The 15914-nt window shown below is 43.2% G+C and overlaps 1 protein-coding gene across 1 annotated transcript in view; it reads left to right on the top strand.

Moving 5' to 3' along the window:
- The first annotated feature begins 286 nt into the window (after nucleotides 1-286).
- ZDHHC2 (zinc finger DHHC-type palmitoyltransferase 2) overlaps nucleotides 287-15914 on the top strand; it is a 37315-nt gene continuing 21687 nt past the window's right edge. The window contains exons 1-5 of the mRNA XM_066631758.1: nucleotides 287-555; nucleotides 6894-6920; nucleotides 9230-9324; nucleotides 12872-12992; nucleotides 15607-15676. Coding sequence (XP_066487855.1) covers nucleotides 390-555; nucleotides 6894-6920; nucleotides 9230-9324; nucleotides 12872-12992; nucleotides 15607-15676 — 479 coding nt within the window. The 5' untranslated portion in view covers nucleotides 287-389. The remainder of the gene's footprint in view (nucleotides 556-6893; nucleotides 6921-9229; nucleotides 9325-12871; nucleotides 12993-15606; nucleotides 15677-15914) is intronic.

The following is a 15914-nucleotide window of genomic DNA, read 5'->3' as shown; positions in this document are numbered from 1 at the left end:
GCCATCCTATGCCTACTTCCCTGGGAGTAAGGCCCATTGACTAACACGGGCTTACTTCTGAGTAGACAGACACAGGATTGGGCTCTGAGGCTGCCACCCTATCCATACTTCCCTGGGAGTAAGGCCCATTGACTAACAGGGGGCTTACTTCTGAGTAGACACGCCCAGGCGCGGGCTGCGAGGCGCCACTCGTGAGCCTGAGAGTGGCGGGAGGGGAAGGGGAGCGAGCGAACGAGGGGCGCGGCCGAGGGGCGGAGCGGCCGTTTGAGTGGGCGCCGCCGGGCGAGGGCGCCGGAACCACCGCACAGGCGCCGCCGCCTCCCCGTCGGTGCGGGGATGTGCTGCGAAGGCCGCGGCCCCCTGACTGACCGAAGAGCTGAGCGGGGAAGATGGCGGCGCCGGAGGTCGGCGGGGCCGCGTCCAGCCACAGCCTGCGGGGGTCCCGGGGCCGCGCGCGGCGGCGCTGCCAGCGGCTGGTGTACTGGGTGCCGGTGCTCTTCATCTGCAGCATCCTCTGCTGGTCCTACTACGCCTACGTCGCCCAGCTCTGCCTGCGTGAGTCCTACCCGCGGGGGGACGGCGGCGGGGGCTCCCCTGCCTCCTCGCGGGGTGACCCGGCTCCCTCCTCTCCAGCCCCCCGGGCCCGGGCTCCGCGCGGTCGGGCAGGAAGGGGGTCAGCAACGGGCCCTCGAAACTGCACACCAGGCGAGGAAGAGGCAGAGAATCGCACACAGTAGAGTGCCACTCACAGTGTAGTGCCCCTCATGCACACTCACACACACAGTATAGTGCCTCTCACTCACTCTTCCTCTCTCTCACACACACACGCACACTATAGTGCCTCTGTCTTTGTCACGCACACACGCACACTATAGTGCCTCTGTCTTTGTCACACACACACACACACACACACACACACACTATAGTGCCTCTGTGTTTGACACACACACACACTCACACACACAATATAGTGCCCCCCTACTCACAACCACATTACTCTAAGTGCCCCTAACTGGGGCCCCTTCACCTCCCAACAGACAGGAAAATCTGCCTTCCAAGGAGGAAGCAGCAAAAGCTTTTGACTGTGTGGTTGACAAGATTTGGACTCCAAAGGAAGTTCTGTGGTTCACCCAGCATTTGGGGGGGGGACAATCTTCTTTGATCATTTAAAATTACACTTGAGCTATTTGAGCTTCTGCTCAAATCAAAGTGGTTTAAACTGCAGTGGAAAGGCAGGCTTCCTGGTACCTGCCCATGTATGTTTATGGAGGAAGTGATGATTCAGATCTCCCGATAGAGAATATAGAACTGAAGATTGACTTATTTTGGATTACTTAATGCAAAATTACAAGCTTGTGGTAAAGCAGGGGCAAGGATTTGGGGGTTCCCATATTAAAACAGCCCTTCTGTTTTGCCCTGGTTTGGGAGTGGTGGTGGCAGCTACAGCTTGTGCTGCTTCTGCAGGTTGTTGTTTACATGAGCATTTCCTGGGCTGTGCTGTAGGATTTCGCTTTCTTACCCTTCCCTCCCTCTCTCCAGCATATGGAACAGCGTAATTTATCTGAAAATCTTGTGTTCTAAGGGTAGACTTAAAAATAGTACATGCACAATGAGTTTGATTTCTGTAAGGATGGCCATCTGTTCTGATTCTTGGTAGGTGTCAACTGGCTACGTGCCAATTCTTGGGACTCTTCCATGCATGATTTTATCGTAGGTGTTTCTGTTTCATCAGTGTGTTTACTCTTAAGTGCACGTTGCCTATTAGAAACAAGCAGATACAACATCTGGTCCACATGTCACTATACAGAGAACAGCAAATCCTCCCTCAGCATTTTATTATTGAGTCGAGTTTTAGCATTTTCCTTAATTCACTAAGAATAAAAGGCAAGGACTCATGAGTGTTGCTCTGCCTTTTTGTCAGGTAAATAATATCTCCTGGGTTAATTAAGTTAGTGTATGTTAATCTGGGTCCCAGTCATGGCGCTGAAAAATCTCCTTATGTGTGCTTCATATTGTGGTGATGATGCTTATCTGCAAGATAGTAAACAACCCGCATATGTGGATAGAGTGAGAGACTGTTAATCTAGAACTACACTGTGAATTCCTTGGAATTCAGATTGAACTCGAGAGTATGTGTTTTTAAAAGATGTAAATTAATCCCACATTTAGTGTGTGATTTACCATGTCTTAACTCTAAAATGCTGGAAGGAAATGGATCAGAACTGTTTGGTACTGTTCATATTTTTTTATTTCTTGCACAGTATTTATCCTTAATTGTTTTAGTGTTCCTGCTAAGGTGCATAGCTGTGCGCCTCCCACCTGATCTCCACGCACTATGGAGCTCTGCATCCTGTAAGTTCAGTGATGACATGATGTCGTTGCCACCAAATGTCTGAAAGCAGTGTAGTGACGATTCATGACACTGCGACAGCTGAAGGGTCTATGCCCCAGTGCTGACCCTTAAGAGCAGGGGTGTAAAAATTTGTTTCTTACAGTTGGACAGATAGCATTCATAGCACCTGCTGAGGGCTGGAAGTGATGTCATTAACCAAGAAGTGACATTAAGCAGGTGATGACCAGAAATAAATACTTTTTTCATTTAGGAACTCATTAGTTTCAAATGACAGAAGAGAAAATACAGAAATCTTGATCATATTTTCAAGATACGGGAGAGCCCAATTACTGTAATGTGGACCACCCTTTTAGTAGCACTGTTTCTGCCAAGGCATCACTTCACAGGTCAGCAGGGAGAGATGCTCTGCAAAATAATGCCTTGGCAAAGGCAGCAAGGATGGTGATTGGTCCCTCCCAGCTCATCTGCAGCTTTTCCCTTTCTCAGCCCTCTTGGTCTGTTTCTTCCCCTGCACTATCTCTTGCCTTCTGAGGCCTCTTTCCATCTCTCCCTCCCATCGGCTTGGCAGAAGTGCTGCTGCTGAAAGGACAGTACAGGGAGAGCCTAATTATCATGCAGGCCACCCTTTCAGCAGTAACGCCTCAGCACTGCCAAAAGTGTGACCCACATGATAATTGGACTCTCTCAGTTCGTTACTTGGCAGTTCGGCAGCTGAGAGCAGCTGACTGCAGTGCTGGGGGCTCCTAACTGTCATGCTGGTTGAATAGAGAGCTTCCAAGGGCCTAGTCTGGCCAGCGGGCCTTGTGTTTGACATCCCTGCTTTAGAGGGAATGGTAGCTACAAGGCTGTAATTATACATGTATAACAAGGCATAAAAGACCTTGCATGTTTGAAAGCTGCAGAATAATTTTGGCTTATTAAAGTCTGATTGCCATTCAGATAGTTCTAATAATATTCTAAGGCTTCAATCCTATACACACCTACTTGGGAGTAGGTCCCATTGAACTTGGTGAAATTTGCTTCTGAGTAGACATGTACAGAATTCTGTTGTAATAGAAATGGTATTGAAATAAAATGGCCTTACTTTGATGCAATGCCTTATTTTTAGGAGGTACCGGTGGGTCCCTATATCAGCTGATCCGGTATCGGCAGATTCAGTTATTCACAGATCAGGGGACCTCATGCCCCCCTGCACTCCCATTGACATTGTTTAGAGCTTTACCAGGGTGAAAATGTTCTTACTTTTACAGGTCGCTATAAGTTTTCAAGCTTATATCATCATGCAGGCAGGACAGATGCTAACAGGAAGTTAACTGCTTCCTGTTAGCATTGATCTAAGTTTTTTAAGTGTTTAGGCTGCCATTCTAAATGCTTGAATGCTTATAGCGACCTGTAAAAGCAAGAATATTTTCACCCTGTGAGGCTCTAACGTTGATGGGCACACAAGGGGCACAAAGACAGGGTCCCCCATATACACAGTTTCCATATCCACAGGGGGGTTTCCTGGAATGGATCCTCCCACAGCCTACCTGTATAGTACATTTTCATAACATTATTTGAGCAACATCTAAAAGACTAACAGGTCATGTTAAAGTTTACCTCTACCAGTGATAGCCATCCTCTTTGGCAATTATGTCACAAAGCAAATGCGAAGTGCACTAAGTCCCCAACATCCATAACTGGTTCCATTCAAGAAGTCTGCCTAGAAGTCAGAATGTTCCTAAGTCAAAAGAGCAGGCTCTTACTGGACCAGCAATATCACACCTGTGCAAAAGCAACACAATGGACAAACTGCCTGCACAAAAGCTCTGACTCTGTTGTCCATAACTCAGGGACCCAGTGTATTTTTTATACAATTTTTTAAATATAATTTATGGCATTTGCTAGCTGAAGGTGGGATGATCGCCACGAGCTTAGATACCTTTAAAAGATACATTAATTGGTCTAGCAATGGTTGTGAGTCATGGTGGCTAAGTGGAACTTTTGTGTTACACTGTGTACCAAAGGCAGTGTATGCCAGTTGCTGAGGGCCAAGTGAACAATATTTCTATTGGCTCCTGCCATTTTTATAGGCTTCCCAGAGGCATCTGGCTGCTGAATTAGATGGACCATTAGTCTGATCCTTCAGAGTTGTTCTTAAGCTGTCAGCTTAAATAATCCTCTCTCTCTCATAGATTTGCAATTCTTAAACTTTAATTCTATGCATTCTTTATTATCCAATGCCTCTTAAAAGCTAACAGATTTATTGTGGTGTAAGCTTTCCATATATGCAAGCATATATTATTTTAAGGTGTCACACAACTCTTTTTCTTTCCCTCATTTCTTTTGTATAACTAACAGCATGGCTACTTTTCTGAAATTGTCACCATCTTGTTCCAGTAGTTTTGCTGTCCATATGCACACACTTTCAAGTAAATGCCCTGGGGTGCAGTGTAAACACTGTTTTCAGATCCTTCCTGAAGATGAGAGGTTTGAAGGCTTTGATGCACTTGATTAGGAAACTGTCATGAAACCATGACTTCCTGAGTAAGAGTAGATTTAATGCTTTTATCCACTCAGATTTTCTGAAGGTATCGTTCGCTAATAAGTTGAACATAAGTCAGCTGCTGATTACTTCTTTCCACGTATCCAACAGTTCATTCTATTCAATAGCCAACATGCCAGTTTGGACTGATAGCAAAGTATAGTTTCTGTGGGACAGAGTCTGATTAACTGTTTTTCCATTTGAAATGGAGCAGGCATATAGATAGTGGCAGGAGCCAGAATGGTGTATTGATTCATGAAATTCACTGGGTGAACATGAGATAATTACTGTTTCTTAATATGACATCTCCTTACAACAATCCTGTGATATGTACAGTACCTATCTACTGAGCTCCCTTGATGAAGGCTTAATTATAAATAGGAGGAGGATGAGTATTTTGGTGCCAAACTAGATAATATGCACAGAAATATGTAAGTTTACTCCAATGGCACTTTTAAATGCCACTCCTAGAGGGACAGTTGGAGCCAGAGATATGGTGTGTGTGTATGTGCCTGCATGTGATTGGAAGAGGTTGCTAAACCTCCTTTTCTCCTGCAAGTTCCCTTCTCAAAACCCACCCCCAATTCTAAATGCATGTTTGGCCTGCTATCTACCATTCTTGCCCAACTAGTCATTGCAGGAAGATATCCAGCCCCCTTCTAGGGCATGGGTCCTTTGAAATAGTTTTGTTATCCTAAAGAAGAGCAATCAGTGCTTGATACATATTGGGACCATTGTATTAAAGTTTTCCTACACTTCTGCAAGTCTTTGTTTGCTTGCTTGTTAGCATGGTGCTGCCCCCTCTTTTCCCATTTCTGTCTCCTGCTTAGGGTGATTGATGTGAGTCACCACTGTGGTTGGGGAGAGATCAGCCTTCTTTAGATCTAGGTACATGAATCGATATAAGCCCTAATCAAGATAAGTCATGACTAAATAGCTTGTTCCACTGATTTCAGTAGAATTTTTTTGAGCTAATTTTAATTAAGTTGGGGACTTTGGTTGATTTGCCTTCTTCTGGACAATGTATTTCTGATGAGAATAAAGTGGGATTTTACCAGTGCAGATACCAGCTGCATTCCATGCAGTGAAAATGAGCAACAGATTAGATGTAATGTACAATAGTTTTTCCAGCAGTCATCTGTGCACACTCATGACCCACCTGACCCAGTCCCCTCTGCAGGTCTGCCTCCAACTGTTGGACCTGTTTTCAAATGCCATAGTTTAAACTCAGAAAGTGGTCCTCCGAGAAACTGAGGGATTGGGTGTTCTTCCCACCCTTGAGGCATACAGTGTGCATGGGGTTTCTCCCACTTGAGATCAGGTATGAGATACTCAACAAACAAGCACCTGGAATCTTATGAGGGTGGAGCTATGCACTTGTGCAAAACTTCACTAATGGTGTCTGCACAGATAGTCAAAAATCTATAACAGATGAGCAGACCCACTTATATAAGGTTCCTCTGATTTCCCCTTGCTTTCCCCCACTTATTTTCTGCATGATGCATACCCACCCTTTCTGGGCAGGATGCTGTCTTTGGAAGAGTATTTGTCATTTTCAGCTCTCTTCAGAACCATTATTAATCTTCAGTCAGAGCTGCTGTGTGTCCTGCAAGACTGGAACTTACTGAGAAGCATCCCCATCCCTTCTTCTTTGTGCGCTGCAGCTGTTTGCTTGGCCTCCCAAGAACTTAGTTATCCTCTGAATGTTTTTTTTTTTTTTTTGCAAAATGCTTCTGCTTTATTTACCAGAAGTGCAGGGAACAGCTGGCAAAGCATGCCCATCTTTTTTTTGCTGTGGCAGGCAGTTGCTTAGAAACATTGAAACAGTTTTCTCAGGGTTTATCTGAATTAGATATTTTAATTACCATAGCAGCTTTCAAAGTAAAAATTATTGGAGTGTTAAACTACAGGAAAGCAACCCTTAAAGGTTGTTTATTTAACAAATGGGAATAACTTTTATGTGCCCAAATAATGGTGACTACTATTTTTCATGTTGTTTTTCTCTCTTTCTTACAGTAACTATGACAAATGTTGGAGAAAAGGGTGAGTTGTTTATCCTTTTGCATCCTCCTTTGCATTTTGCATCCTCCTTTTGCTCTATTCAGGAAGATTTGCAAAGAGTTCAAAGAAGGTCTTATTTTCAGGTAGTGGAAGATCCAGACCTGCTTAATCTTCAGCAAAGTTGTGACGGCTTTTGTAACTATATTTCCATTCTGCGTTTTATTTCTATATCAATGGAAATCTTTCAATTTAACTTGCATCAAGATCTTGAACTCATGACTGATTGAAAGAGGAATTGTTAACAGATCTGAATGCAACCTTTCTCTCTACAGAAGCATAGTAAAAATCAAGCTAAATTAGGCTAAATTGTAGGCTAAATTAAACTGAAGAAGATCAGCTGATCCCAGTTATAATAAAAATGCAGGTCTTACATAATACAGATCTTAGGAATAGACAGATATGAATCACAGTCTACATATGATGTTTATCAGTTTATCCAATTTAGGTGGCTGCTTTTTCATTTGATGGCTTATGGCAGTGGTTCCCAAACATTTTAGCCTGCTGGCTCCCTTGACATACTAGGCCACTGGCTGTGGCTTCCAGTTAGGGCTACAGTCCTATACATTATATATGATGGTGGATTTTTTGCAAGTATTCCACTGCTCTCCTGGCTTGTTTCCACAGCTTCCCAAGGAGCCATGGCTCTCAGTTTGGAAACCACTGGCTTATGGAAAGACAGAAACCAACACTTCTTTGAAAGAGTGTTAGCTATGTATAGTCAGAGTGAAGAGAGGCACATTGTTTTTTAAATTGCTGAGACAGCTTTGGAGGTGCCCTCACTGCATTTAGCCAAAATGTACCTTTCCAAGGATAATATCTGAGAGCAAAAAAAGTAGTTTTGCAATTTTGAAGCAACATTTGACTGTCTTACTGATGATCTCCTCTTGCCCCATAAGATGTCACCAAGAAAACTTCTTCCAATCCTCAGAGCCATTCTGCGTTTTATAATTTTTCTGAGAATACTTTTTAAAAAGTGAATGCCCACGTGAATTATCATGCAGTTATTTTAAAAGTAAAAAAAAAAAAGACTGAAACATGAGGAGAGGACAAGACTTACACCTGAGACTGTTCAGATTGCTGATATATACATCTTTTGTGTTTTGAATCCAGGAGGAAGTGAGGCTCGCACTGCATCTAGAGATAGCTAATGTTGACAATTGCTAGTTTGATAATGCAGTTGCCTCCTTACCTGCTTACCTTAGGAAATGGGTGCAAAACCCAAGAGGACCACATGGGAGGATACTAGAAAAATGTTTATATATCCCCCGTCTCTTGTGTACCCTTTTGAATTGGGTACCCACTGAATTCACATTTCCCCATTCATTGAGCTAGGACCATTAGTAATATAGCCTAACTGAAAGGTGAATGTGATCTGCGGATGGGATCCACCTTGTGTATTCCCCTATAATATTTGTGTCTTGTGCTTTGTTTATATCTTTCTTGAGTCTTTATTCCCTGCTGAAACTAAACCTAAACATGTAACTAAACAGAATGCATAATTTTCCCCTTTTCACCTTCCCTTCTCTCTGTTGTCTTTGAGCTTAAAATGTAAGCTCCTCAAAGTAGAAATTTGTCTTTGTGTTGTTACTCTAAATTGCCATGTACATTGATGGTGCCACATACGTATAAGATGATCACCCTTTTGACAACTTTGGCTTTGTGTATCCTATGACACAAAGGCATTTTCTGGTTAGATACCACAAAATTATGGCATTTTACAGGGCAGCCATAATCCCAAATGCACACAATATCATGCACAGTGACTTTGTAGCCACCCTGTAGTCCTTAGAAAGATTTCCAAATCACTTCTTGCATACTTCTGGTCATGCTGCAAGATAGCTTAAATTGTTCTTACTTTATTTTATGCTAATATCTTATTTATTAGCTAAGCTAATGTTTTATTTATTAATTTAAATTATTTATATTTCGTCTTTCCCTTTTGAATAAGTGGAGTGCTCAAGGTAGCATACAATATGGGGGGAACCAGTAAGATGCCAAAATAAAAACAAAATTAAGTGCAGTAATTATAAAAAGTAATAAAGAATGGTGCAATAAAAAAAACAGTGAAACAAAATACAGAATACAGTCACAGATCCCAAAAGCATCAAAGAAAGGAAAACCAAGCAGAAAAGGAAAATTTTTGCCGAGAGGCTAACTGGGAGAAGACAGTTCTTTATAGTATTGTTTCCTATGAGAAACCCTCAAAAACGTTTCGCATCATTTTAGTTTTCTGAAACTATTATACAATATCTGTCATTTGTTAATACCTTAATTTTATGTCTTTGTTTTAGTGGTGTGCCTGATTGCCTATCATCTATTTTTCATGATGTTTGTGTGGTCCTACTGGAAAACAATCTTTACGTTACCAATGAATCCTTCCAAAGAAGTAAGTTATAATTTGGCAAAACTTCTGTTAATTGTTTCTGTTGCATAACATTCCCGTGTGTGAGGAATAAATAACATCTTGTATGAATTTCATATCCCTGGCTGTACTTCCCGTTCATCCACCAGTTAGCAACATATGGTCTTTGTTGATAGTGGCAAATATTTAACATCTGGGTGAATAAAATCACAGCTGATGCAATAATCTTTCATAATAAAAGACAACTGTTTCACATTCATACTTTTCTCATCTTACTCTACGGTACTACAAAATGAGACATGAATATACAGTGGGACACTGGTATCTGTGGGTCTTGCACCTGCGAATTTGACTCACCACAGATGCCGGTGGATAACGGGGCCTGATTTGAAATGCCTTTAAACCAGTGGTTCCCAACTTTTAGGAGTTCAGGGACCACTAACGCAAAATTTGGAGACGGCGGGGACCACATGCAACCCCCCCCACCCTCACACACAAAAAAATACAATTAAATTTGTAATACATAGGAAGATTATTTAATAATTAATGTGATGGTTGTACTTGCATTTGCTTCACTAGCTGTGAAAGTCTTGGGTTTACATGGAATACATGGAACACAAAATAATTCCCCCCCAACTCAGAGGTTTGCATACCCACCCAATTCAATCCAGTCTCTTTTCCCCCACACCAGACCACATTACACACAGCCCTTGCCTCTTTTAAGTGTGGAAAAACACCTCAAAAAGGGAGAGGGTAAGCATAAGGGGATTATAGGCAAGTCATGCAAGGTAGTTAAATGAGTCAACAAAAAGCACACACATCCCTCCGCAGTTCCTTTCGTTACACAACCCTGGCCCTGCTGCCCCCACTTGTGAGTCCAGAGTCCTTAGGAAAGTGTTCAACACAATTTAGGCAGGTCAGTCCTAAAGGAGAAGCACCATCTCAGAGCTACATCTCAGAATGGCTGCTGCATATCTCAGGAAGAAAAGTTCTTTTGGTGTGCACTGCAAGGTCTTTAGGGGGGGGAAGCCTCTCTTCCTGTTCTAATTGCTGTCTTGCTGTAGCTGTGGACTACTTTGGTTGGAGCTAAGAGAGTGTGAGCAAGCCTATAGGTAGGCTGCAGCCACAAAACAACAGCTGCCTACTCTGCCATTAGTCTGTGGAACTCTTGCCCCAAGATGTGATGATGGTGTCTAGACTAGATGCCTTTAAAAGGGGATTGGAGAAATTTCTGGAGAAGTGCATCACAACCACAGTGTGACTAACAGCTCCATTCTAGGCATTTCTACTCAGAAGTAAGTCCCATTATAGTCAGTGGGGCTTACTCCAAGGTAAGCATGCATAGGATTGCAATCTGGGGAGATAGGGGAACTGGCCAAGTGTGGGGTGGGGGAGGGCTCCCCATGGACAAAGCTGCTGCTGCTCTTTGAGGAGGAAAAGTCAGGGGTTACACCTGCTGTACTTGGCTACAGTGGTGCCTGTTCTGCAACTTCTGGAATTGCTTCTCCCCAGGTGGGCAGTTTACAGTAAGGCCTGTTTCCCTCTCCAAAAGGGGTACAAAAACCTGGTTGCCTGGATCCCTTGTTCCACCCCTGGGCATTAGAAGAGCACATCTAGGGGGCCCAATCCTGCCAACTGGGGAGGGGGTACCATGGCTGGGGGTTGAGCATATTGTTTCTCCCCTCTCCTGCTGCCACACTGCCTCCAACTCCCTTCCTCTGTGTTCCCTGTCCAGCTGGAGTCTGCACTCCCAGGGAAATCACATCCAGAGAAACCCACGCCCAAGGAAACCCAGCCAGCCAGCCAGTGATGCTTTTGGGAGCCTGCTCCTTCTCCTCCTCCTCCTCATTACTCCCATTCCTCCCCCTTCTCAGGCCCCTCTCCTCCCCCCCTCTGGCCCTTTCCTCTTCCCCCGTCCTCCTCCTCTGGCCCCCCTCCTCCTCAGGCCCCACCCACCCACCTGCAAAAGGGACTTCCCAGGCTGGCTGGAGTCCTGATCTGACTCCTGAGAAACCAGGCTGCCAGGGTTCACCTGAAGACACAGGGTCAAGGAAAGGAGGCAGTAGGCTGGAGGCAGTGGGCAGCAGGGCACCTCTCCTCTGCATGCAGCTGAGCCACGAGGCTGCACAAACACGCGCACACCTTACAAGGTGCCTGCACTTCACTTTTTTGCTTGTCTGGGCACTCACAGACAAGGAGGGAAGGGAGGTGGAGGGGGGAGGCCGGAGACAGAGAAAGGCTATGCTCTGATTGGCTCTGAGCTGCTCTGGCTGCTGGTGCTGCAGAGGCTTTTTTCCTGCCTGGAAGAGCATTTTTTTCTTTCTTCACCAGAGATGTCGCAGACCACCTAGGGGCACACTGTGGACCACCAGCGGTTCACAGACCATGGGTTGGGAACCCTAGCTTTAAAAAAAGTACCAAAATCATGTTTCCTACCATTTTGTGGCCAAATCATTCCATTTCCAAACCTTGAGTCTATTTTTAGCTCCAAAAGACCCAATTCCGAGTCAGTCGGAGATTCCTTGCTCCTCCCAGCCTTACCCCAGAGTGCATCACAATTTTGGTGCCTTTTTTCCTATTACAAGGCATTTAAAATCAGACCGCATTATCAGACCCCACGGTCCCATTGTATAGACAAGATTAAAATTCTGCCAGAGTTGTGCTCCTGAATGACTTCTTTAATAGCTGGTTTTTTTCTTTACTAAATGACTTTTTCACTGTTTCTTTCCTGACAAGAGCAGTTCCCCTGAAGTGTTTTGAGATTAAAATCATTTCTGCCCAACGTTGCATATATGCAACAGGAACCAAATGTGTACATCTGTGGGCTGGGCAAAAATGGGTTATTAATCAAGGCGAAAATAAGGTAGAAGATTTTTCAGGTAGCAACTTGATCAATGATCAAGTAGTATCATTCAGCCTGCTTAACAAAATAAATCAAATTGCAGTTTAGTGTTTTAGGAATATGATCAAAATGCATTAGTTACTTATGTCACATTCACTATACTCTTCATCTTTCTAGGTAGTAAGTCCAGTATGGAACATAACATTAAATCATATGGATTATAGTATTGAATTAAGAGGGGGGCCGAACAAGGGGTGGGAGGAAGACAGTCTCTGTGGCAGCAACACATGCTCAGATCCTATGTCCATTTCCTCACTCCAAACTATCCCCTGACTCTTGTTGAATTTATGCCGGCAAAATATCTGGTCTTAGGAACCCCATTGGAGGCCAAGTGGCCTGCAGGGAGGTAAGGAAAACGTTTTTTGTGTCTCTTGGGCCATCTGGTCCCCATCGAATAGATTGTGCGCTCCATGAGCAGCGCTGCCTACTATGGGTAGGTGATGGAAAAGATTGATACTTCTTTTCTCAAATTTTTCACAAATAATTAGCAAGATGAATATTATAGGATCAAACTAGAAATAAATAGAAGGTGTCACTCCGGATCATTCGCAGATTATTCCCAGTTTTGGGCGCATACAAATTATCTGGCACATAATAACCATGTCTGTAGGATGAGTAAGAAACTAACTTGTTATCATGCCTTTAATTAACAACTGTATTATTTCTCAGTTCCACTTAAGTTACGCAGACAAGGAATTGTTGGAGAGAGAACCTAGAAGTGAAACGCATCAGGAAGTGTTGAGGAGAGCAGCCAAGGACCTCCCCATCTATACAAGAACAATGTCTGGAGGTAAACATTTATCAAGAATGATGTCTGGTTATATCTTCCAGTTTGGCAGAAGAGAGTCGCCAAACACTTAGATACAATCCAGAGTTACACCAGGATTGCTGTGTTACTCTTAAGTTGACATCGAAGGCCCAAATCCTAAACAATTTTCCAGTACTGGCATAACTGTGCCAGTGGAATATGTGCTGCATCCTGCAGTTGGGTGGCACTCACGGAGGCCTCCTCAAAGTAAGGGTGTTACGTGAAAATCCCCTTTTTCCTTAGTTGTGATTTTATATCTGGTTGCAGGCCAAACTTCTCACAGGCCAAACTTCCAAAAACTCTGGTCAAGCTACATGGATTACACAACCTCCACTTCCATGTGGTCACTGTATTCATTGTATTGTTTTAACCCAATCACTGTTTATGCAAAAGTGTCTCCTAATCCAATCACTGTTTATGCAAACACATTAAACCTCAACACACAGATCACAATCAGGTCAAGCCACAAGCTCATGGTTACAACATCCACCTCTCTAGGAGGAAGAACATCCACCTCTCTAGGCTGGCATTGTAAATCATTGTTTGAGTGTCTCCTATTCATTGTATTGTTTTAACTCAATCACTGCTTAAGTACTCTATGCAGATTTGAACTGCTTGCCTGGGTTACTGTATTGTGTAAGTTCCCCCAGCTAGGAAGACGGTCATTTGACCCTGTTGAATTTTGCTGATAATCCTTTCTACATATTCCAAGTACCCTGCTGTGTGTAGTAAGCAAGCACATCCAGGTCAGCTCTAGGTCACATCCAGGTCATCCAGGTCAGCAAAAACCCTTTTTAAGAGAAGGCTGCGACATGCTCTCTCTCTCTCTCTCTCTGGCTCTCCCTCCGTGTTAGAGGGTCCTCCACAGGACTCTTCCCCCCCCCCCCCGCATCTAACTGCTCTACAAGACACGTAACTATCTGGCGTCTGGAACTTTTCCTTTCTTCCCCCCTTTTTTCTCCCCTTCTCTCCCCATCTTTAGTTAGCAACTGGGTTTGACAGACCAGGGACCCCTAAAATCCTTCCCTACAACCGTTCCCTTTCTAATTTCCTCGGATGCACCAAATACTTTTCACATGCAACCACCATAAAGCTAGGTACACTAGATGCATGTACTAGGACCAAGACTCATCATTTTTCATGTGCATTATGTTTACTTGTGTGTTTTTGTAATAAAAATATAATCTTTTATTAAAAGTTATCTATCTTTCAGTCTCCTCCTTAAGCTAAAAGGGAATTTCTCTACATTACGCCGTCTTGTTATCCAGCCTATGGTCCTGAAGTTTCCAATAAGGGCAGTGTAATTATTCCCCTATACAAAACAGCCCTTTTTGGTAACAAGGGAATGTTTGTTCCCTTACCTCAGAGCTGCATTGTCCTTTTATTGGTGCTGGAAAATGGATTAGGATTGTGCCTGAAGTCAAGGAGCAACTTTTGATACAATGAAACTGAAGAACCTCCTAATTCTAAATTGAGCACTCTCATCTTAAAAATGCATATGCTGTAGTAGTACATGGAGATGCTTTCACTTGTGTAGGTGTAGGATTGCCCTGTGTAGGGAACATGGTGCAAGGCCATCTTTCAATACTTAACACAACATAATAGGTTATGATCCCATATAACTTATATGAGATTATTATATGATATAAGTCATGGGAAATTCGGCTAATATGGATAACTCCATGCACCTGATGGTAGTGGCCACTCTCAGGATATGAGCACCATTTACCTTGTTGCGCAGTCACTACATCTTGAGATGGCTCCCAATGGTTGGACACTGCCACAGGTTGTAACATAATATGGGCGACTGTGATTTTTATTCCCCATGCTACCCACTTAATTTCTGGTTCAACTATCTGTTTTATAGAAACAAGACTGCAATTTATTATTCATGAATTGGTTTTAGAATAACTCACATTTAAAATGCTGTTGGAGAATTTCTTAAAATGATGGATTTCCTTGTTTTCTATAGCATTGTGCCATGAACCAAAAGTCATTCCATAGAATATTCACACATTGCCTGGAACATTAGAATATTAGAATGTGTGAATGGTGTTTCTCAATGTTTGTTCCCTCCTTCCATACCACTTTGGATGGTCCACCTATTGGAAATACTACCAGAAGTAACTGGTGATGATAACCCAGTTGCTTCTGGGTTGGGAGGCTAGATGTGACATGACAAACACCAGTAAGATGCTTAGTGTGGATGAGAGGGCTTTTTTGAGCAAGCGAAAACCACACTTTGAACCTCTGTCTGCCAAACTAACAGCCCAATCATATGCATGTCTACTCAGAAGTAAGTCCCATTAGAGTCAATGGGGCTTGCTCCCAGGAAAGTGTGGATAGGATTGGGCTGTAAGACTCTTACCACCATCGCATCTGGCTGCCAGGTGGTAAGTGTCATATCCTTTTTATTTTACAGGCATCTTGTCTGAGAATATTCACATAAAATTGGAATGTCTTTGGCAGCACAACATGTTTTGTATCTCCCTAACTGCTGTTCCCATCGCTGGAACCAGCAAACAAATAGCATTTAAAACAAGATGTGTACAAGTGACCACTAATGTTAAACAGAAGTCTTTTTCTATCTTTACAGCAATCAGATACTGTGATAGATGCCAACTTGTAAAACCAGACCGTTGCCATCACTGTTCCGTCTGTGATAAGTAAGGAGAAAATATTGTAAAGCTAAGTAGTATTATTTGACCTTGAAGAAAATAAATTTCAAAAATATCTTCATGAAGTACTAAAGAAACAATGTATTTACTATATTCACAGTCATTTCATCAGTCTGAAATTGTGTCTGATTACTCTTCTGGAGTATAATCCTGCTGTTGTTGTTTTCCTGATTGACCTCCTTAGCAGTAGTGTAGCTGGCAGGGGTACAGAGCACTAAGTTTTGCG

Source organism: Tiliqua scincoides, chromosome 6 (genome assembly GCF_035046505.1).
Source record: "Tiliqua scincoides isolate rTilSci1 chromosome 6, rTilSci1.hap2, whole genome shotgun sequence".
In the NCBI taxonomy this organism is placed as follows: Eukaryota; Metazoa; Chordata; class Lepidosauria; order Squamata; family Scincidae; genus Tiliqua; species Tiliqua scincoides.
The sequence above is the reverse complement of the archived record's forward strand: the minus strand, read 5'-3'. Positions and strand labels throughout refer to the sequence as shown.